Genomic DNA, 24,951 nt, shown 5'->3' on the forward strand with positions numbered 1-24,951 from the left:
CAATCACCCCAACAAAAATGGCCTGTATGGCCATATCTCACCCAAATTCAGGTCACTACACATGGGCCACACACACAAAATCTAGCCAAATCTGGCAACCATTACTGGGCCAGAGTTGGCTGACCTTTGGTGAGCCGCTGCCAGAACACAGCTGAGTGCGCCAGTACTTAGCCACAGTTGGCCCAACTTAGCTGGCTACCTGGGAAAAAATGCTATCAAAGTTGCCAAAAAGTTGGCTAGACACCTCCGGAAATAGTAGAAAAATTCCCTAACTGTCATTAACCAAATGACAGCTCTAACATGCTAACTAGGGAACAGTTAGTTTATACTGAAGCGCTCAAAGCAGAAAAAGACTTAAAATCCAAGAGGGAAGATTTCCTGTCAGAAAGAAGAAGAGGATTGCAACACCCTAACATCACAACATTATGAACAGTGTTGGAATTGTGTATTGATGTGCGTTTAATGGGTTCAATTGCTTAGCTTTATGTAGAAACTCCATCACCTGGGTGGAACTAACTGACTAACATATAGATGGTAGAAGTAGTAATCATTAATTCCAGGCTTTGAAACATCCCTTCAGGGACCTGTGACTAATAGTAGCTAAATGTACACAAGAAATTCTTATGCATTTTTTATTGTTTCAGTTTGTGTCAGACCTTACTTCAATGACATCATTTGCTCACCATCTTCCTCAGCTGTACTCTTTTTTTTATTGCTGCTAACAGACTACTTCAAAATATGAATTATTTTAACTTGTGGCATAATGTACATCTACAGGGCTATCTCTGCAACATTTTCAGCATAAAGGGATAGTTCAGGTTTTTTTGAAGTGGGGCTGTATGAGGTACTTATCTATAGTGAGTGTATTACCTGCAGTAGATGGCGGTCGGCACGTCCCCAGAATGGAGAAGCAAAGAGTTGTACCGGCACAGAAGCTAAGCAATGTACTGTTGTGGACAGAATCAGCAGCAAAACGTATTTTAGCCAACTAAAAGAAGGCCCACCGAAAAAATCAATATCAGTTCAAGTGTATGCTATATTTTGAATATTTTCAGCGCTTTACCTTTTCGTCAGGCAACCATTTTCTTTGGAACTACATTTTCTCAACCCTAGAACTTCCATATTCCTACACGTAAGTGCAACTTGGCCGCGCACTGTATAACGCCGCCAGTTATCAGCTGTTTGGGTCAGAAAATCCTGTTGCAAGATCAGACTGAAATCAAACTTTTCTTTCATTCATTGTCTCTTCCATAAACCACTGAAAGTCTGATCCAAACAGCTGATCTTCGGTGGGGAACGTGCTGACCTCCAGACTGCAGGTAGTACACTGACTATGGATAAGTTCCTCATATAGCCCCACAAACTATCCCTTTAAATATGAGAAAGGTTGTGTCAGCAGTAATCTGAACTTGCTATAGTTCTGTATTTCTTCCTGACAGACTGACAGACCCATTTTAATTGTCCCAGCTGCCTTACTGAACTCTTAACAGCTCTCCACAATTCTTATTGCACAATTACATTATCTCCAAACTCTTGTCACTGTAATGTCTTGCATGTCCAATATAACTAATTTAATTTTGTCATTACAATGGAGCAGCACATCAACCTTTACAAACAGTTCTGTCCACAGCTGTAAGGTGAGGTAGGTGAGTTGAAGTTAAATGATATATCAGAAAACTGCTGCTGCACTGCTCTCTGTGGGCTAGAACTTTCTAATAGGTTGTACAGCTGGCTGCTCCCAATTGCTGGAGTCAAAGAAAGTGTTTGCTGTCAGGGGAAACATAACTGGTTTCAAGTCATTGAGGTCTGGCCAGGAGCATTGAAATTGGGTTGAATGGTATATTTTTATGAAAAATTGTATCTTTCATTAGTGCTAATGTCAGATATCTCTAAATCCCCTACAGAATGGCCGTGTGTCCTTCATCGGCCACCAGCTGGGCGGCGTGTCCTTCTCGCCCAACAGCCGTGACCAGCAGGTCAAGTTTGCCCGTGCTGTCCAAATCACCTACTACCTCCGCAACCATGGACCCGTGGTGCAGGATGCCATCGCCGAGCACTGGGAGAATGAGTTCTGCGCCCTGGTCAGCCGGCTGTCCACGGCCGAGGCACCCCACGCAACTGACCAGCTCCACATCCAGTCACTCACCTCCTTCAGCCTGTGGAGGGACTTCCACCAGACGGGCGTGCTGGCCAAGGGGGAGGTGCTGGTCAGCCTGGTGCTGGTGCTCCTGGCCGCAACCATCTCCAGCTCCATGCGGGACTGCCTGAGGGGGAAGCCGTTCCTGGGCCTCCTGGGCGTGCTGACCATCTGCATCGCCAACGTCACAGCTGCAGGGATCTTCTTCATTTCGGATGGGAAGTTCAACTCTACGCTGCTGGGGATCCCATTCTTTGCCATGGGTGAGTGGGACAGAGATTGACTGTGTGTTTTGTATGTGTGTGTGTGTGTGTAGTGGTTCGTTCGGGGGCTTATCAGAGGTTGACAATCAGGTCAGGTTGATTGGAGAAGGGATTAGCAGAATTGTTGGCGAGTGGCATGTGTGTGTCCATATGTGTGTTTGTGTGAACCTTGCAGCTGCATTTGTGCAGCACTTTCAGGCAATTTTGCATGTTTTCTTCTGTGATTTTTGCATTGAGGATACATTCAACTGCTGTGCAAGGTTTTTCATTATTTCACTGAGCTTCAAGGGATGTTGTCCTCAGTGTAGTAGATTTAATAATAAACTCTATTACAGTGTATATCAACGATGAGGAGAAACAAAAGGCTAACACACATCAGAATACCGGAGTACTATAGAAAAAAACCCTACATGAATTAATTATGAATCTACATTCAAATTTAGATTTATTTCATGTTTCAAATTTGCATTTAAAGTCATATTTCAGTGGTGTCACATGATTTTTGTGATGACTCACTGAAATAGATTAAACTTTTTAAAGAACTTTGTATCCTATATTAGATAGTGGCAGTGTAGATACAGACAGGAAACATGGGGAGAGATGAAGGGGTATGACATGCAGTGGTCTACACTGGCTAGAATCATACAGGGGACGTTGGATGGTAACCACTAGGCCACCAGAACATTGAGGGCTCCATCGTCCCATAACAAAGTCAATACAAAGACATGCAAACAGTGGTGAATTAGCTGTAGGAGGTACCAATGGAGGAAAAGATGCATCTGCTTTGAGTTGAAAATGGTTCCACTTGAGTGAAAAATTTTGATTTATGGACGCACAAAGACAAAAGAAACAACAGAAAAACAATAGAACTGGTCAGTTGTCAACAAAGCACATATACAAAAACAGTTTAGACACAGTCAGTACACACTTTGCTAGCTAGTAGGGGTGTGTATTTTTCCCTCTCAGACTGTATGTAGATACAGAAAAATTTGTAATGATAATCTTTATTTATAGAGCACATTTCAAAATGTTACAAAAGCTTCACAAAGGCAGCAAAATAAAACACTTAAGTCATAAACCCATCTGGTTTTAAAACATAAAAAACATTTAAGTAAGTACAAGTAAGTAAAAGACAGTTTAAAGAAAATTAAAACTCAAGTAAAATCAGAAAAGTATGTTTTAAGAAGGGACTTAAAAGAGATCACTGACTCAGCCAACCTGATTTCCTCGGGCAGGCTGTTCCAGAGCCTCGGGGCCCTGGCTGCAAACGCTCTGTCCCCTTTAGTTTTCAGCCAGCTCTCTGGAGCAGACAAAAGACCTCTGCTCGAGAATCTCAAAATATGTGCCGGTGTCACGGACATGCCAGGCTCCACAACCCCACAACCACAACGCACTCCCTCTCCAGAATTCTAATTACGCACCTGTTTCCAATCACACACCTGACCTTCATCTGCACCACATCAACCCCAGTATATAAACACCCCACTCACCTCAGTCAGTGTCCGGTCTAGTTTCTACATGGACGTTATTCCTCGCCATATCAGACAACGCCTTCGGACTCAATCCTATCCCTGTGTGTGTCTCCTCGCCTGTGTCCCCGTCGCCTGTCCTGTGATCTCCAAGCTCCAGTGTGTGTTTCCTGTTCCCAATCTCCAACCACAGTTTACAAAGGACAGTATCAGTAATTACCACCTAATCGGTAACTCTCTGCCTGTTTAACCTTTATTAATAAAAACCATCTGTAGATGGTCCTGCCCTTCTGTCTGTAACAGAAGACCGGACCCGTCGTAGGATGACAACATGAGTGCCATGGACCCATTCCAGGAGCTGGTGGACCTCCTGTGGCGTGGACTCAGCGCTCCGCCACCGCAGCTCCACCCTTTCCGGGATACGCTAGTCCCATGGCCAAACCCACGTCCTTCTCGGCGGAGGAGTGCAACGTCTTCATTCTTCAGTGTTCACTGGTCCTGGAGATGCAGTCTTCCCTGTACCCGACCGAACGATCGAAGGCAGCATTTATTATCTCCCAGCTCCAAGGGAGGGCACTTCGATGGGCCAAATCCATCTGGGCCCAAGACGGACCAGAGACCCAATCCCTGACGAACTTCCTCACCCACTTCAAGGAGGTGTTCAGGAGACAGGCCGGGGACACCTCCGCAGGTGAGCGTCTTTATCACCTGAAGCAGGGTTCCCGGTCAGTCACTGATTATGCCCTGGAGTTCCGAACCCTCACTGCTACTAGCGGGTGGAATGAACAGTCCCTAATTACCACCTTCCGTCAGGGATTGGACCCCAGGGTAAGGCTGCATCTCACAGCATACAAGGATACCATCGGCCTCGAGAGGTTCATCCAGCTAGCCATTAGAGTCGCCACCCGTATGCAGGCGTGTTTGAATGAACACCAGGACCAGCTATCCTCTATCTCGTCCCTCCACCAGCCAGAGAGTCACCGCCCTCCAGAACCCGACCAAGAACCCATGCAGCTGGAAAATAGCTAGTTAACTCCAGCTGAGCGGCAGAGAAAGCTGACCCGGGGGTTGTGCTTGTACTGTGGAACTGCCGGTCACAGCATTTCCTCGTGCCCCGTTCGTCCTCTCAGACCCTTGGTTAGTGCCATCATTCCTACCATTAAAAATTTATAACCACTTTCCACCTTGATAACCTTGATTACTCCCAAAATGTCTCTACCAGTACAAGCCCTCATCGACTCCGGGTCAGCAACTTCATATCCGGTGCCCTCAGCCGCCAGCTCAGCCACAAAACCACAGCCACGCCCTCTATTTACCAAATCCATGCAGTAAACGGAAGACCCCTCAGCTGCGCCCGTGTCCATAGGGCCGCTGGTCCCGTCACCATCCGAGTGGAAGTGCTGCATGAGGAGCAACAACATCTGCTGGTTCTGGAGGACTCAACCACGGAGGTAATCTTAGGGCACCCCTGGCTGGAACAACACAACCCCATTATTTCGTGGACCACCAGCGAGGTGTTAGGGTGGGTTCGTTGCTGCCATCCAGACTGTTTCCCTCGCCTGCCTTCACCATCCCATCCTCGGCCAAGGGAACGTCCGGTCTGTACCACCTCCATCAAGAGCCCGCGGGATGTCCAACATCAGCCCGCGGGATGTCCACAGTCTGTGGACATCCCTGCCTGCTATGCCGCCTACAGGGATGTTTTCTGCTCTAGGAGAGCCTCCAGATTACCCCCACACCGGCCATGGGACTGTGTCATCAACCTTATACCGGTTGAACCAGTGCCCCGTGGGAAGATCTACCCTTTGTCTATCCCTGAGCAAAGAGCCATGGAGGAGTACATAGAGGAAGCCTTAGCCCAGGGATACGTCCGAATTTCTACCTCCCCTATGGCATCCAGTTACTTTTTTGTGGCCAAAAAGGACGGAGGCTTGCGGCCTTGTGTGGATTACTGGGGACTCAATCGCATCACCATCAAATTCAGGTATCCTCTTCCCCTCGTCCCAGCAGCTCTGGAACAGCTTCGTGGTGCCAATGTCTACACAAAGCTGGACCTCCGCAGTGCGTACAACCTCATCCGGGTATACGTGAGGGGGGTGAGTGGAAGACCGCCTTCGTGACACCCACTGGCCACTACGAATACTTAGTCATGCCATATGGCTTGGCCAACGCCCCCTCTGTATTCCAGGACTTCATCCATGAGGTGCTCTGGGAGTTCCTCCACAAGTCAGTCCTAGTCTACATCGATGACATCTTGATCTACTCCTGGAGTCTGGCCGAACATCGCCACCACGTTGCGGAGGTCCTGGAACGCCTGAGGGAATTCCAACTTGCCTCAAAGCAGAGAAATGCTCCTTCCATCAAACCTCAGTGCAGTTTCTCGGCTATAACATCAGTAGTAGTGGCATCCAGATGGATGAGGGGAAAGTCGAAGCCATTCGGACCTGGCCCACACCTACCACCATCAAAGAACTACAAAGATTCCTGGGTTTTGCCAATTTTTATCGTCACTTCATTCAAGGCTACAGTAGCATAGTCCAACCTCTGACCGATCTCCTCCGCAACAAGCCCAAGTCTCTGTCCTGGCCACCCGCTGCCCACGAGGCCTTCACAACCTTGAAGGAAGCATTAACCAGTGCACCGCTCCTGGTTCACCCTGATCCGGAACGACCATTCCTGGTAGAGGTGGTCCACTGGAGTAGGAGCAGTGCTGTCACAATCACAGGGTACCCCAGCCAAACTCCATCCATGTGCCTACTTCTCCCGGAAACTCAGCCCGGCAGAAAGAAACTATTGACATCTGCAACCGGGAACCCCTAGCCATCAAATTGGCCCTGGAAGAGTGGAGGCATTGGCTGGAGGGTGCTAAACATCCCTTCACAGTACTAACCGATCACAAGAACTTAGAGTACCTCTGGGAAGCCAAACAGTTGAACCCCCGTCAAGCTCGTTGGGCCCTCTTCTTCACGCGTTTCAACTTTAACATCTCCTATCACACCGGCTCCCGGAACAGTAAAGCAGACGCACTATCCCGGTTATATGCCCCAGACTAACTCCCCGATGAACAGATAATTGTAAGTGAGCGAAGGATCTGGCGTGACCCGTGGCCTCTGGACGGAGATGAGGTGGGCTGGCTCTGGACTGGCGAGTGTAGTGGAGGGGGCTGAGCCGACCAGGCGGAGGATCAGTGAAGACAGGCGTGTACTGCGGGTAGCCGGCAGGCTCCGGAGGCGAAATCGGCCTGATGGCAAGACTGGCGTGGTAGTAGATATCCAGATGACCCGAAGGGCAGACTGAGGCAGTGATCACCGGCAGAGCGAGAGTCTGTAACAAAGACAAGACGGAGGTAACTCCAAGACGGCATTACCACCAAGGCGAGAAACAAAACCGAAACAACTTATCTTCACTTACTCGTACGCGAGTATGGAGGACGATCTGGCATCGGTAGTGTGGAGGTGCCTGGTATATAAACCGTGTCGATCAGCGATGATTAAAGACAGGTGTGCCGGTGATCAGCAGCAGACAGGAGACCGGGAAGCCAGACCAGAACACAGACACACCCACACCCACATGCACACACAAGGACGGACAGGGGATAGCCAGGAAACACAAGGAGAGACAGGTACACTGAAGCACACAAGGACTGGGGGGGCTCCACGGCCCACCATGACATTCTTCCCACACATCTCTGGGCACTGGTCATCCCAGGGCCAATGAAACCCTCTCTCTGCTACGAGAACGCTTCTGGTGGCCAAATATGGCCAGGGATGTGAGAAGGTACGTACAGGGAGGTCAGGAATGCGCCATCACAAAAGGCCCACGCCATCTTCCCTCCGGTAAACTCTGTCCACTGCCCACTCCCAACCGACCGTGGTCACACCTAGGAGTAGACTTCGTCACCGACTTAGCCGCTTCAGACAACAACACGTGTATCATGGTGGTCGTGGACAGCTTCTCGAAGTCTTGCCGACTACTCCCCCTCAGAGGACTACCCACGGCCATGGAACTACTGTTTAATCACATCTTCAGGTATTATGGCATCCCCGAGGACATCGTGTCCGACAGAGGGCCCCAGTTCATCTCACGGGTATGGAAAGCATTCTTTTTGCTCCTAGGTGTGACCGTCAGCCTTTTGTCCGGTTACCACCCACAAACAAATGGACAGATCGAAAGGAATCGGGCGCTTCCTGCGTACCTTCTGCCATGACCGCCAGGACTCTTTGAACCAGTTCCTGGGTTGGGCTGAGTACACTCACAACTCCCTACGCCAGCCTACCACTGGACTCACTCCCTTCCAGTGCATACTTGGGTACCAACCCCCTCTCTTCCTGTGGTCAGGGGAACCTTCAGAGGTGCCTGCAGTCGACTACTGGTTCCGAGAGAGTGAGAGGGTCTGGGACGCAGCCCACCATCAACTGCAACGGGCGCTCTGCAGGCGCAGACTAACAGCCGACCACAGACGAGGTGTGGCCAAAGGTGTGGCTGTCCACCCGAGACATCAGGATGCGCCTGCCCTGCAGAAAGCTCAGTCCCAGATACATTGGCCCCTTCACCATCATCAAACGGATAAATCCGGTCACGTATAAACTTCAATTACCTGCACAATACAAAACCCATCCTACTTTTCACGTATCCCTACTTAAACCTCACCACCCTTCTGTTCATGTCTCCACAGAGCCTGGTGCAACAACCAAGCCCCCCCTACCGCTCATCCTGGAAGATGAAGCCGCCTACCGCGTGAATGAGATCCTGGACTCCCGGCACCGTGGTGGCATCCTGGAGTACCCGGTGGACTGGGAGGGGTATGGTCCCGAAGAAAGATCATGGGTCCCCAGACACGACATCCTCGATCCCTCTCTACTTGACGCCTTCCACACAGACCATCCAAACCGACCTGCCCCTCGTAGAAGAGGGTGGCCACCACAACGTCGGGGTCCTCGGCCCTCAGGTGCGGGCCGTAGAGAGGGGGGGGTACTGTCACACGCCAGGCTCCACAACCCCACAACCACAACGCACTCCCTCTCCAGAATTCTAATTATGCACATGTTTCCAATCACACACCTGACCTTCATCTGCACCACATCAACCCCAGTATATAAACACCCCACTCACCTCAGTCAGTGTCTGGTCTCGTTTCTACATGGACGTTATTCCTCGCCATATCAGACAACGGCTTTGGACTCAATCCTATCCCCATGTGTGTCTCCTCGCCTGTGTCCCCGTCACCTGTCCTGTGATCTCCAAGCTCCAGCGTGTTTCCTGTTCCCGATCTCCAACCACAGTTTACAAAGGACGGTATCAGTAATCACCACCTACTCGGTAACTCTCTGCCTGTTTAACCTTTATTAATAAAAACAATCTGTGTCTCTACCTCAGTGTCTCCTGCCCATCTGTCCGTAACAGCCGGAGCATACGGTACTAAGAAGTCAGAGCTATAGCAGGGAGAGAGGCCATGAAGTGCCTTAAAAGTAATCAGTAAAATCTTAAAATCTATTCTAAAACATACTGGGAGCCAGTGTAAAGAGGCTAAAACAGGAGTTATTTGATCACATTTCTGGAGTCTGGAGTCCATCAATAGATTTTTGGTTGAGGCACGTAAAAAGGCTGTTGCAGTAATCCAGGCATGATGAGATGAAGGCGTGTAGTGATGACAGATTGTATTTTTGAAATATTTACAAGATGATAAAAACACATTTGCGCAAGCTTTGTGGTGTGCTGCTCAAAAGTTAAATTATTATCAAACAAGATGCCAAGATTCCTTGCAACAGGCTTAATGCGATGCAATAGGGAACCTGCAGATGGCAGAATTTGCTTTGCCATGTGCTGGGAACCGATGACAAGGATCTCAAGAGTGAACTCATTGCAGCGTCTGTGGAACAGGCAGGTACATCTGTGTATCATCAGCATAAAAATTAAAAGAGACACCATGTCTATGAAAAATGTGCCCAAAGGGAAGCATGTATAAAGAAAATACAATTGGTCCCAAAACCGACCCCTGAGGGTCACCATACTTAACAGAGGAAAATGAAGAGACATATACGATACGTTGCAATTTGAAGCCGATTCAATTTAGCTGTAATCAGATTTTTATATTTTCACTTTAAAAAATAAATAAAAGTGTGACTTCTATAAATAGAATTTTCAGATTTATTATTTCAAGTACTGAATCAGAAATCTTCTTACACACAAACAATAGTAAACACAGGCAGTGATACACTGAATAACTTGTCAGCTAGTATCTGCGCAGGATGAATTTTTCACTAAAACCTTGCTGACTGCTTACCGTAACCTCAGTTCCTGGATCAAGGTCATTCTTCTGAATTTGGTATATTCAGTAGCATTGTAAAGACACACGTCCTTGTAAATCAAACATGTCATGGTTTCAGTAAATGGGAGGAGTTTGGACAAGTTGGAAGTAGCATTAGCTGCTAACACTGGCATTAACTAGCCTTGCGCTTACAGCCCTTTTCAGTAACTTTACTGTCAGTGCACACATTGTCTTCTTAAATGAGTAGAGAGGTTTGAGGTACCACTGGCATATTATGCTATAATTGTGCGTTTTGAAGACTGCAGATGCAATATAATGTTTTCAGGCAGCATTGTACATGGTGGGCCCAACATTTCTTTCTTTTTTTCAGTGTGGGAATGTGGTTGATGGATTAAAGCAGGTATATCATTGGGGAACATAGCCAGCCAGCAGTAGAGGGGCGGGTTGTTCACAGCGACACACACAAAATGGAAAAGAGTGCAGAGACAGAGAGAGTTTGGAAAGCTCAGTTTTTGACCGCTGTATCAAGAATGCAACATTTGGGTTGGATTTGTGGCTATAGCTATGTATGTACAGTCAATACATTGGCTGTGGTTGGCTGTTTGGAAAATAAACATGGACTGCCAAAACACTCAAACGAATAAATTTGCCTACATAAATACGCCAGTTTTATTTGTAATTATTTGTTCTAGTCAACAAACCAACCTATAATAATGTCCATCGTCATGAAAATGATTTTTACATTTTAAAATTAATATTCAGCATAACAGACATATACCCTCACTGTGATGTGTTGTTTTTTTTCATTCTGTACATACTTAATATCTCTTACTGTGTCTCTCCCTTTGCCTTATCCCCTTCTCGCTTTTCTTCCTCTCTTTCTTCTTCAGATATACTTTGTCCATTTACACTACAGTATATCTTACATTTCCTCGCTGTGCACTCCTAAGGTCATTGGATCCCTAGGGCTTCGGTACAGCTCTGCTGGCTGACATAACTGAAGTTTAAGACTCAGGAACAGGAGGCTGGATCAGCTCCTTGTGACCTAGAGGCAGGGGAGGAGAGGAGAGGAGAGGGGGGAGGTGTGATGGGGGTGGGGTGGTGAGAGAGGCTAATAAGGAAAGTCAAGGAGAAAAGAGTGAGGAGAAAAATGTATTTGATGTATAGGAAAGAACAAAAGGAGGGTGTAGAGGAAAAGGGAAGAGACAAAGACAGTGGGAAGAGGTAGAGGAGAGGGGAGGAAGAAAGAAAATCACATAGAGAGGAAGGAGGTGGAGAAGGGCGAAGGAGGTGGAAAGGACTTGATTAAGTCTATAATTTCATGTGACAGGACCTCAGAAGCAGCAGACGCCCACCCTCCTCTTAGGAGGTCCTGACTGAGACACACCCCTATCACTATATCAACTCCACATCAAGGCAGACACTGAGAAGTGAAATGGAAACTGATACCTAATCTGTAATGGCAGTGTGGCGCCCCCTGTTGAGACAGCATCACTATTTAAAGCTTTGTTTAGTTTTTAATTTAAAGAGCAACTTGTAAGTTGAAGTTCTTACGAATTCAAACTTCAGGTTTAATGGAAATTATGCATTGAAAAGTTAATATATGATTTTAGAATTGTAGTTTGGTTTATTATGGTTTTACAAGCCATAACATAAGAAGTTTTGAGAAAAAAGCAGCAATGCCCTGAACAAAATTGTTGTTTTTTTATAATGTTTTACATTGCGCTACATTACATCACGAGGGAGTCAGTGTCCCCACAGCGCACTTTGTGCTAGTAAGTGGTAGTGTGTGTTGGCAGTTGTCATTAGGGATGGGAACGAGTAGCAGAATAATGAATTACTAATCAGATACGTACTTGATCGATCTTTTTTTCCCTATTTTATCGTTTTTCATTATTATCTATGGATTGTGTGTACACGCATGTTATGAAAAATGTGGTGCCGCATAGCCAAGATGGATTTCTAAAAATACTGTATTAGCCCGAATAAAGGACAATATTTTTTCATGAAAAGTTGGTTTGAAAAAGCGGGGGTTGTATTATATTTGAGGTATAGACAATTACGTATTATTCACAACATCACCTACAGAGAATGTTTCATTATGGGTTGTTTGTAGATTTATTTTTGCTAGGCTAGCGACTGTCTCCAAGTTTGTTCATGTTTGTTCTTTTAGAGTTAGCCCTAAAAAAATTTTGTTAGCCCAGTTTAACCTCCAGGAGTTTCTGAGGGCTCATGTAGAGTGTGTTGCTGGCATGGAAAATAAATACCTGACAAGTGAAAACGTGTCAAAAGCGTCTCCCGACGTCTTTACTGCAGAAACACGCAGGGCACCGAATCATCTGTCAAGTAGCCGAGAATGCTTTCACAGATGATGAGGAGCTGAAAGTGCTAATTCCCGGAGAAAATCATTTTGACTCTAAGAGCCTGACAGGACTGTGTGAGAATGGGACTGAGAGACAAACTAATGTGGGATTTATGTTCTGCTTTAATAGTTTTATTTCATGTTTTACTTTTACGTCTTATAATTAGGGTTGTCTAATATTTGGGCCATTAAATTTCCTCCATGCCATTACTCGATCTGGAATCAAGAATATTACATGACTCTCTGACTCTCTGTGAAAAGAGAATCAACATCCTTAGCTGTCATATCATCAGTTGATCTGTTTTCTCTCATTTTTGTTTGCATTTTAACATCCTGGCTAATCTTTGTGTTTGTGCAGGCTTTATAAATTCCAGCATGTCAGGACATTGAGTCTACAGTATAGTTTTCCTAACAGGAAAAAGAGCAGCGCTAGTCTTCGTGCCTGAGTGAGTTTTATGCAGGTGTATTCCTTGCCACATCTGAAATGAAAAATATGCTTAGAAAACTCCTCTCTCAGTTTCTAAGTCTGCCTCTCTTTCTGTCTGTCTGTCTGTCTGTCTGTCTGTCTGTCTGTTTGTCTGTGTCTCTCTCTCTCTCTCTCTCTCTCTCTCTCCCCCCTGCAGTTACATAAATGTAGTGGCGAGTTAGCATTATGTTGAGCAATGCAATGCAAGATATGACTAGCCTAGCAAGCTGATCCTTGCACATTAGTATCTGTTGTATCATTACTGTTGCCGGTATTAGGAGATCGCCACTTGTTTTGGTACTGCCTGGTACGTGATAGCAGACTTTACAACATTGGGAAGCGGCATCATTAGCTAATGCTGGTTACTCACCAAGAAACCTGCCCAGTTCTCCACTGGTTTTCTTCATATAACAACTCAGTTTCTAGCCACTAGCCCTTATTTTTTCCCTTGGGCACCTTTTTAAGTACAAAACAGTGGACCATCATATATGTATGAATTTTCAACGTCATTAATGTCAAAAGTATTCAATTCAATTCAATTTTGTTTATATAGCGTCAATTCATAACAGATGTTATCTCATTGCACTTTTCCTATAGAGAAGTATATATATATATAGTATACTATATAGTCTTTATAATATTATATACAGAGACCCAACAAATCCCACCACGAGCAAGCACTTGGTGACAGTGGCAAGAAAAAACTTCCTTTTAACAGGCAGCAACCTTGGACAGAACAAGACTCAATGGTGGGCTGCCGTGTTAGGTTTTGAGAGAGAGAGAGAGAGAGAGAGAGGTTTTGAGTAAGAGATAAATTAATAATAATAGGAATGACAGTCATAGGAATAATAATGACAATAATAGTAGCAGAGCTGTACCTGTAATAGCAGTTGTCCACCAGGAACACAGGGGCAGCAGGTGGCCCACAATCACAGATCCCGTCTCTGCAGCTCCGGAGGTAGAAATACCTGCTGAAAGCGACAGAAGGAGAGAGGAGAGAAATGAGAAAGCACAAAACTACAGGAGAGAGAAGATGTCAAGTTAGTAACATGCATTAATGGGATAAAAATGCATACAGATGGAGAGGGAGAGGAGGAGAGACGAAAGAGGTGCATCATGGGAAGTTTCCTGGCAGTCTAGGCCTATAGCAGCATAACTAAGAGATGGTTCAGGACTCACCTGAGCCAACCCTAACTATAAGCTTTATTAAAGAGGAAAGTCTTAAGCCTACTCTTAAATGTGAAGATGGTGTCATCCTCCCGAACCCAAACTGGGATGTGATTCCACAGGAGAGGAGCTTGATAACTGAAGGCTCTGGCTCCCATTCTACTTTTGGAGACTCTAGTAACCATAAGTAACCGTGCATTCTGGGAGTGCAGTGTTCTAGTTGGGTAATAATGGTATTATGAGCTTTTTAAGATACAATGGTGCCTGACCATTACGAGCTTTGTAGGTGAGGAGAAGGATTTTAAATTCTATTCTGGATTTTACAGGGCGCCAATGCAGAGAAGCTAAGTTAGTTGAAGAAGGTCGATAGGAGCAAAGCAGTCAAAATATATATCAGGTTTTACAGTTGTTTCTAAAGGTTCCTGTGTTTGAAGATACATCAGTACTGGTTGAGAGCAAGACGTGATGATTTTTTTAGAGCTGTGACCTGGGGTTGTTTTTATTTTCCTCTATTAATGATGTAGTAGGCTGCTCTGGCATTACGTAGGGCTTTCCTATATGTTTTAAGATTATCTTGCCCGACTAAACGAGATTCTTCCAGGTTGTTGGTTGTTTGCTTTAATTTGCAGGTTTGGGGGTTATACCATGGAGCTAACCTTATTTGTTTTATTGTCTTCTTTTTTAGAGTGGTGATAGAATCGAGTGAGCCTGCAGCAGTATCAACAAGATGGTCAATTTGGGAGTAGTTGAAATTAGCAAAGGAGTCCTCTGTTATATTGAGACATAGCATTGAATTAAATACAGATGGAATTGCTTCCTTAAATTTAGCTACAGCACTTTCAGATAGACATCTATAGTAGGAGTTTTTGCCTAATGGTGTTCAGTCCAGTAATAGGAGTTCAAAAGTTATTAAATAATGGTCTGATAATGAAGGATTCTGTGACTATTAAATGTTCAATTTCAATGCCATATACCAAAACAAGGTTGAGGGTTTGGTTAAAACAGTGAGTGGGTTTATGTACACTCTGACAGGAGCCAGTCAAATCTAATAATGAGCTAAATGCAGTACAACGTCCACATGAATATTGAAATCACCTACAAAAATTACTTTATCTGTTTTAAGGATTAACTTGATAAAAACTTTGAGAATTCAGAATAAGGACCAGGAGCGTGGTACACTATAACAACTAGCATGGACATTAAAACTGCCTCAAAAAAATGTGTATGTTGTATATATGTAGATATGTAATTTTTGAAAGTTTAGTTTCTACATAATTTTCCCAACATTAATTCATTATAGACGCCAACCTAAAAGTTAATCTTTAATTCACTTTTCACAGTTTATATTGGTTGTCTGAAATCTTGCTGTGGAGTGATAATCCAGTAATACAGTGAAGTATCTGATGGCATGAAATGAGTTGAAAGGCTTTTTTGAAGAATATTTTACATTCATTTTTAACTGTTGGCCACATGTTAACACCTTTGGTGTAGCAGAGTTAATCAGACACTTCTGAGCCTCATTCTGCACAGTCCTGGTGATATACACCATAGACCTAATTATCTTATCTGAATATAGTCCTGTGGCTTCTTAGTTGGTTCTTGTTCCCTTCATCTCCTCTGTGAAAACTACAGAAACTACAAAAAAGTCAGAATTTTTTTTAATCCCCTGTGTGTACTAGGGGCTATAATGTCATGGTCCAACTGAAATCACAATTAGTCATCCCTTTTTTCAGTGAAAAAGCAAATTTGAGAGATCTATCAAATATGATCCTCTCAGCCTCTTTTTAGGGTGTGTCAGTGTTTTGTGTTTGATTGACAGCAGCTGGCAGGGGAAACGAGAGACAATGCAAAAAACAAACAAACTTGTAACTGTAGTTTACAAGCCACGGGCAGACAGTGTGTTGTTAGCAGTGGTATTGAGTAAAGACCCCACCAAGAATAATATTCTTTGATCATCGTTAGAATGGACCTGTAAATTGGATAACAGAAGCAGTTACTCAACAACTATTTCAGGCCACACAGTATAGAAATAGTCTCAGCAATACTGCCACCCCTGCCACATGAAACAGTTGACATTTCTAACTAACCTACTCTAGAACCTGGTTTCCTCTCTACCTAACAGACTGTACTCCTATCTAACTAGAACTCAACTAGTCTTCATCAGCTTTCCTGGGCATGGCAAGGGGCCACCCCAGGGTTAGCGCACCACAAACAATAACGTGGTAATGGTCACACCAACACCCGAAAGCTTACTTAATCAACCCTTACTTAAAAATCTACCTCATGTGACAACATCAGCATGAACCTCCTAACTAACAGAAACAAAACAGAAAATGTTTTAGTTTTCTGTTCTAGGGGTACAAAGATTAACTCACCAAACTGATCTTTTGACAAGCCCCCATTATGTTACGACCGGTTCAAAAACTGGCACAACACAAGGTGGGAAACGACGCCAGTTTAGACGCAAAAGACTACATCATTGATTTACAAAAAGGATAACACAAAGAGAACAAATGAAAAGCTGGATGCCAGGGAGGGACAGAGAATGTGGGCAGAGTAAGGAGCCACCTATATAGACCCATCACACAGGTGCCATCCGTCAGTCATCAGTCACTTAGAACGCAGCTGTATAGAGCAGACACACACACACACACAAGCAAAACAATAGCAGAACACAGAATGGCATGTAACACTTGATTGACACATTTTTGAAAGGTACACATTTGTCCATATGTGGTTGCATATGTCAGTGTGACATCAAGTCTATAAAGTTCCATTAACTCTTCATAGACCTCTAACACAATATTTGGTAGTGGCATAGATCTGGAACAAAATGCATTTGCACTGAAAGTTCCCAGGAGCTCACTGGGCTCCATCACTGTGAAATCGAGGAGATTTGGAACAACCAAAACTCCCATCCATCTCTACACCTCTCTATGTATGAGGTCTGTGTGGCAAAGTGGCCAACTGAAAGCCACTCCTGAGTAAAAGCTAACCGCCCAACTGGTGTATGTGTGTTAGCACTTAAAGCCAAAAAAACTCTTCAGTCTGATGAGACGGAAATTAAACTCTAACCTAAATGCCAAGTGGTATGTGTGGTGAGGTACCACTCATCACTGTAAGGTGTTGTGATGCCAGAATAATGCTATTGGTAAGCCTTTGTTACCAGCCAGAACGAAGAGACTGTAAGACTTCAGTACTTGACCGTTTTTGATACTATGTGCAGTGTGGGCAAATTTCCGTTGGTACCAAAAAAGTACTAATGTTTGACACATAGCCCTACGAGCCACACAACAACGAAACTTTACAGAAATGTACCTCTGTAACACTGTGACAAAGTTTGATTTCATCCAGATATACAAGAGAAAGTTCCCCCCTCTGAATCAAAATGTGGCCTGTTAAATGTAAAGCTGTGTCATGGTTTCCCTTTATGTTTCATCAAAGCCTCCTTTAACATCATAATAAAACTAATCCATTATTCTCTCTGAATAACCCTGCGGGTGGACCTAAGTTTAATATAGAGCAGCTTCTCCTCCTGTCTGTCTCCCCTGTCTGCTGTGTCATCTGTAAGCTGGCCAATTACTGCTGAGCTGAGCTTGTCACTTCCTTCCCTCTATGGATATGTGATGGCTGTTGGATATGTAAAAACAGGCAGGGTTAGGAGGAAAGGAAAGAGAGCAGAGCAGGACTTATGAAACATACTGTGAAATTACAGAGGAAGTGATGGTTCTATCAGCTCAGTATATTGATCTTCCCAAACTGTATTTTATTTACTTACCACAACATGCAGTAATCCGATCTTTTTCACCTCAGCCATATTTGACTCACAGTGAGAGCATAAATTGTTTTAAATGCCTACCTTGCATAAACTGTGTGCAGGTGTATTATATATCTGTATTATATATATAGGTGGAAAGTCAAACAACAAATGCATTCCACCATAATCAGACACAAACTTTCTTACTTTCATACTAAAAATCACATTTGTGGTCCCAGCAGTATTGAGTTTATGTAGCATAGAGGTGCACTGGGAAATGATAGCGCCACCAAAGATGGTTGTAACTTAAGCGTGGAGATTCATTCTCAACATTAGAGATACAACACGAGATCCACTTACCTAGCAATTTCATCAAGTTCTGTTAGCTGAAGAAGGACGTAGAATATGGTTGAAAGTTCAAGGAATAGTAGTGGAATAATTTGTGGACCTTGTGTTTACTACAGTAAAGTTTACAGCACGTGTTTCCATGGATGAGTTTGCAAAGTGATGGGTGCTACTGAGCAGTTTTTGTAACTTTAGTACTTTGTTGTTGGCTTCAATGCAATATCTAAAAAGATTGTGCTTTTTTAGATACCTTACCTTATACCTTAAAATGTTTTTTTAAAAAGACTTTCACAAAAGTTTCTCAAAAAATGAGGATTTATCCATGTTAGTTGAAAATGTACAAAAAATGTATGCTTATCTCCAGGGGCAATGGCTCCATAAACATTGTGCATGTTGCTAGCTAGCTACAACTACTGTGATGGAAACACTCTCAGTACTTTGGCTGTTTGGCGAACAAACATGGAATGTACAAAAAGTCCAGCAGTCAGATAAACACAAATAAAGCTAGCAATAAAATTGCTTTGTGTTCATTCTGAACGTACATTTAAAATCTGGTCAAGCATTCAATAGTTGATAGTTTTCAGGTTTGATAGTTGGGGCTACGGTTCCATAGCCAGTTACGCTCTGTGAAGCTTTAAAGCTATGTTTAACTGTGTCAAAGCGTCCCTGTATTTCTACAATGGAGCTACTGAGTAAAATGTTATATTTGAGAGGAAATAATGGCAAAGCCAGGCCAGCCTTTCCCTCCTGTTTCCAGTCTTTGTGCTAAGTTAAGCTAACCAGCTGCTGGTGGCTTCATATTTACCATATACACACAACAGTGGTTATCAATCTTCTCATCTGACTCACTCAGGAATGCGTCAGTGCATGCTGACGTAAGGTGTTTCTCAAACCCAAGAATGCAAAGAACGGACTTGTGTTCTTGGGGAGAACATTCTTGCTAGTCGTTCTTGGAAGAATGAACTTGCAAGGTCACAAGCACACAGAACACTGTTGACAGTTTGCGACAATGCTTTCTTGCTGATTTTGTGCAAAACCCCTAGCACAGAGGCCTCCTGCAGTGCCCCAAAATGACAGCCCCCTTTCATACTGCTTCTGTTGTTTATTTATTTTTTTATTTTTTCAAAGTGCTAGCATTTGTCACTGGCTGTGTTTGTTATCTTATAAAGTTGACCTAAAGCAGTGCTTACATTTAATATTAATTGGAAAATAAACAGAATAAATACAGTAGATAGAAATAGGTATAAAACATGAATAACAGGGTTCTTCACAAACAGTGATGCTATAGGCCCACCCCCTTGTTAATATCTAGTACCACCTTGTTAATATCCAGCAAATTTCCAACTACTCAGTCTTACAATTGATCACATTTAGAGGCCCACATTACAACACCCCATGACCTTAATAATTAGCATAATACATATATCTTAAATATAGGAATAAATAAATAAATATTTGTTTTTATACATCTGTACATTTTTTAATGAAATATAAATAACCAGAATAGAATTAATACAAATGGAACAGACATTTTCATAATAGAGGCAATACAAAGCATAATGAATTAATTTTGCGTTACATAACATTAAATCTTACATCTTTGTGAAATATTCATGAACAAGCACAGTAAACAGTTAATAACTGTTAAATATATACAGTTAATAATAAATAAATAGTATATATATATATATATATATATATATATATATATATATATATATATATAAAGTAAAATAGGCATAAATATTAAATACATATATATATATATATATATATATTTATTTTTTAAACACAGGATCAAACTCCTTCTCAGAGGTATGCACATATAAACAACTACGTACCCATCCTCTGCATGTTCTTCTCTGAGGCTGACCTGAAACCAGCCTTTAGACTCTCCATGGACACCATCAATGTGCTGGTCCAGATATTGCCTCGGCAAAAGCCACATGGATGGAGCCATGAAATTGAAGTGTCTCTACTGGCTTGCATGTGGCACCTCATACAGAGTGACAGCAGACATCTTCGCCATGCTGAGAGCCACAGTTGGCAGAATAGTCCACAGTTTAGTGGAAGAGATGATGGCAATTGTTCACCAGATTATTGATTTCCCCATAGAAGAGATGGAGGAGATGGGGGCAGGATTTGCTCACCTGGCTGGCCATGAGGCATTCGGCTGTGCGGCTGGTGCAATAGATGGGTGCCACATCAGAATACTCCCACATGCTGAACCACAAAAGAAGTGCTACATTAACCGCAAGATCTTCACTTCAGTGGTACTCCAGGGTGTGTACAGCAAAAGTAAATTGGAAATGGATACTTACATTAGCAACACAGGGTCAGTCCATGACACCCTTGTCCTCCGGAGATCTCCAATGTACAAGGAGTCCCTCTATCCACCAGCTGGCATATTTCTTCTTGGAGACGGGGGATACCCATGCCGTACCTGTCACCCTCATGATGCCATACCGCCAGCCTGTAGCGGGTAAGAATACACAGAGTAAATTGTTTATTATATTTGTTACTTTACATTTGAAACACTACATAGATTTTATGTTACCTGTATTTTAATCATCAGGCTTGTTGAAGCACACTTCAACAAGCACCATGCCAAGGCCAGGACCATCATTAAGCGCACCTTCGGCATGCTAAAAACCAGCTGGCGAGCCATTTTCCTGAGTATTTTGGAGATTCGCCCTCTATTTGCCCCAAAACTTAAAGCAGCATGCTGCATCCTCCACAAACTCTGATGACAGGCGATAGGAGGAGGAGGAGAAACGTCACGAGGATGATAAAGAAGATCGGGGTAACGTTCCTGATGATGATGATCAGGAGCGCTCAGGAAATAATCTCTGTGCCAGACTTGCGGCACTGGTGTCTGCCCCTGGAGAGCTGCCTGCATGTCTGAGGGAGCATGATTATAACTAAGGGGGTAAACCCCAAGGTTAAATGTCCAGTGAATGCTGTGAAATGAAAATGGTATTATTACAATCGTTATTATTATCAACGTTATATTAATTAAATTGTTATCTGTGATGTAAAATTGTCATCAATATTGTATTTTTGATGAAAAATTAAAAATGATTGTGTATATGGTTATTAACTGTTTTGTTTTTTGTTTTTTAAATATACACCTCATAGAATGGCAATGACAATGGAAAAAACGTCTCTATGAATCAGAAACTATTTTAGTTAGAATGAAGCATGCCAAATTTGATGGCGTCAAGTAAAGTCAAAAGCAGATGTCATTTTGAGAAGAAGGCATTTTTCTGACAGGCATTATATGATTTGGTGTCTCACCTTAAGTTTAAATAACATATGCCTTGCCTGCATGTTACCACTTTATGTACAACTGTTTATTTATCTATCTACCTACTTATTTATCTACTGAAACTCAATTTCTAAAATATTTATTGATGTAAGAAAAGCAAATACAACAAACAATAATTTAAAACGAAAGAAATATTAAATCTAATTTATATACATGTTATCATTTCTTTACAAATCTCTCAAAGAGAGACAAGTATCTCTCTGCCCTGTCAGATGCTACTCTCTCCTTTCCTCGCCACTGCTTGCTGCTCTCTCGCCTCTTCCCTCTCTGCCTGCCTCTACCTTTCATGAATTCCAGGAGCACCTCACCGACCCAGGCCCTCTTCCTCGGTGGCAGGTTGGCCCGTTCTTTGGGAGGTGCAGAGGACAGGGAGGTGACAACACCACCTTTAGGGGCAGTCAGGTTAGCTGCAACCACCAGAGGCGGAATTATTGAGTGCTGCCCCTGGAGTGCAGCATCCATCAGACTGTACAACTGCCAGGTGGCAGCAGTCACCCTACCAGCCTCCACCCCTTTCCCTGTCGGAGGATCCCTATGTTCCTAAAAAATAACGTATTAATAAATGAACGCAATTGAAAACTATATTTGCAATCCCCAAAGGTTTCCACAGTTTGAATAGCTTCACAAATGTTGTCTAATATGTGTTTGTTGCAACGCTAACCTGCTTAAATTGCTGCTGGCCTATTAAATAAAATGCAACAACAGTTATTTTAAGATGTCTTGCAGTAAGGGGGGGAAGCTGAAATACTGATGCCAAAAATATTGTGTAATACCAATATTTGTTTTCAGCTTGAATTTTTTGAGCTGATGAATTCCACACTTAAGAAATAACAAAAGTTAGGATATGTTATTCAGTTTACAATTTTAGCACACCTAGTGTTTGAAAGGTTATTTGTCCTTGCCATTGCAGCTGTATAGTAATTTTTCTCCACTAGTCAAAATAGTTGCATATTAACAAACCTATCTTAAATTAGTCTCAGGCATGCCCTGCACTGTACTGCCATGCACACCAATGTGCAATACTGCCTTCATGCTAACTTTCTGCATTGTCATACCATAACTACATCATAACTGTCACCTGTACTATTTATCTATTCTACTATTCTATTTATTTTGTCACTGTTTAATACTGCATTACAGCCCACTTTAAGTCATTTCAGCTGCTAGGCTTTTAACCAGGACCAAGAGGTACGATCACATCACATCTGTTTTAGCCTCTTTACATTGGCTTCCTGTTTGTTTTAGGATTAATTTTAAGATTTTGTTGATTACTTTTAAAGCTCTTCATGGCCTGGCTCCAGATTATATTTTAGACCTTGTAATCCCTAATAAACCTTTACGTAGTTTGAGATCTTCGGGCAGGGGTCTTCTGTCTGTTCCTGAGTCCAGGATGAAAACTAAGGGGGACAGAGCTTTTGCTATCAGGGCCCCGAGGCTCTGGAACAACTTGCCCGAAGAAATTAGGTTGTCTGAGTCAGTGTCTTCTTTTAAGTCTCTTCTCAAGATGCATTTTTATCGGAAAGCATATCCTGATTTTACCTGAGCTGTCTGTTTATTATATTTTATTTTATTTATTTATTTTTAATGTATTTTATTATTCACTGTAGTATTTTATTTCTCTCTCTGTGAAGCACTTGACACACCAAGTGCTCTATAAATAAAGTTTTATTTATTATATTATTATATAATATTTATTTATATAATAAATAATATTATTTATTATCTATTCACCAGATTATAATTTACACAACTTATTTTGATTCTTAGTTTTATAATATTTGCTTTCTTAGCTTCTGGCAAATTTGACACAACCAAACACATCAATCAACCACCACCCAATGAATACAAATACACAAAAGTTTTACAACAATTTTACAACATTACTCAGAATGTAATGACAAAATAACAGCGGTACGAAAATTAAAAATATCTTACAGTTGTGGGCCTGGCTTTCCTCTGCCATTGTTGCTGAAGTCATCTGCTGTGTTGGCTGCAGTGGTCTGTGTGACTGTGGGGCAAGAGGGGTCTGTGAGTGTGACTGGCCTGCTGGTTAGCTAGCTACCCCCGCAGGCGTTTTTGGAGTTTCTCAACTCGAAAACGTTGGAGCAAATTTTTATTGGCCATCAGTTTTCTTAAACTGCCAATATTCGAAATCTACACAGTTGATTTCTTGCCTCAAAATTTCTCCAAAGTGAATTTACTGATGAAATAGCATATGAAAATTGTAAAACAAAACTTACCATTGTTGGCCTCTTTCTCTGCCTCAAGTTACCAACCGATGCATCATGTGTCAAGAACGCTTCTGGGAATTTAAAATCTTTCTTGGCAAAATGCGAACTTGTGTATTGGGACAGAACTTGGGCCACCGCAAAAGGTGACGTTTCACAAGGACACAAGAACACAAGTACACACAAGAACGCAGATTGAGAAAGGCCCTCACTGTCATGGTTTACTGGGGCAGTTAATGGAATGGAGCCATCTCTAATTTATTATTTACACCTGTGCTTTTCTTCCTTCAAGTCAAAATGTCTGCTGTGAAAAGGGTCTATAATATGTACTGAATGATGGTTCCCATGGGATTAAAGTACCAGGTTGTCAGAATATATGTACAGTGTAGCTGTTAAATTGGGGTGATCTACTATTCCAACCATATACATAGCAGTTAGATTTGGGTGAAGGAAGGGTCATTAAAGATATTTTCGTGAGAAGTTCTCTCCCTCACGTCTGATCTCTCTGTTCTGCCACATTTATCTGAGCCTGTGATGTTCCTGTCAGTGTCGCTTCATGATTTACAAGCTGTTTGGAGTGTTCTCTTTCTGGACCTCAATGTTTTTATGGATTAATATTTTTTTGTCCAGTGAGGGCAAGATAAATAGTGACTTTCAACATTCAAAGCCAGTCACATACAGTGGCCATCTCTGCTGACGGTGAAAAGCCTCCTGGGAATTCCTGCCTGTTTCTCTAAGTAGAGCTGGATGACTGATGATCAATTTATGGATGTTATTGCCGTGAGTGGCTCTGGGATGGTGGTATGAATGCTTCAGGGTCGTTATTAAGGACTGCAGGGAGGAATCATAAACCAGGTCTATACATCAATTAATATAGCTCTATGATGATACGGTCCCAGATGGAAAAATATTATTTTTACTATATTATTATACTATAATACTATTTCTGGAAGAGCAAACCATTTGGAATCTATATAATTTACTCCTCTCAATGTTTCCACCGGAATTTTAAGTTGCTGTGGGCAACAGGAAAAATATTGTTTATTCTGGGAACTAGATTTTTTTCCCGGTCCCATTCCCTCTATCATGTTCTCATACTGATTTCATAATCATAGAATCAGTGTTTAGTATTTAGTAGCATGTCTCACAGCATATTGAAGA

At 42.8% G+C, this 24,951-nt stretch overlaps 2 protein-coding genes across 2 annotated transcripts in view; both read left to right on the plus strand.

Moving 5' to 3' along the window:
• ptchd4 (patched domain containing 4) overlaps positions 1–24,951 on the plus strand; it is a 66,114-nt gene that overhangs the window by 18,514 nt on the left and 22,649 nt on the right. Inside the window, exon 2 of the mRNA XM_044169413.1 lies at positions 1,905–2,400. Within this exon, the coding sequence (XP_044025348.1) occupies positions 1,905–2,400 (496 nt within the window). The remainder of the gene's footprint in view (positions 1–1,904; positions 2,401–24,951) is intronic.
• On the plus strand, positions 20,136–21,122 carry LOC122863192 (protein ALP1-like). Its single transcript, XM_044169417.1, has 2 exons — positions 20,136–20,716; positions 20,810–21,122. The coding sequence occupies exons 1-2, from the start codon at positions 20,145–20,147 to the stop codon at positions 20,979–20,981; spliced, it is 744 nt and encodes a 247-aa protein (XP_044025352.1). The 5' UTR covers positions 20,136–20,144; the 3' UTR covers positions 20,982–21,122.

This window comes from Siniperca chuatsi, linkage group LG16 (assembly GCF_020085105.1).
Source record: "Siniperca chuatsi isolate FFG_IHB_CAS linkage group LG16, ASM2008510v1, whole genome shotgun sequence".
Lineage (NCBI taxonomy): Eukaryota > Metazoa > Chordata > Actinopteri > Centrarchiformes > Sinipercidae > Siniperca > Siniperca chuatsi.

Bases quoted from the DNA above. Each gene is read 5' to 3' on its own strand.
- LOC122863192 (XM_044169417.1), top strand. From the start codon at position 20,145: ATGTGCTGGTCCAGATATTGCCTCGGCAAAAGCCACATGGATGGAGCC. The intron at 20,717-20,809 runs GTAAGAATACAC...TTTAATCATCAG, and splicing joins ATACCGCCAGCCTGTAGCGG to GCTTGTTGAAGCACACTTCA.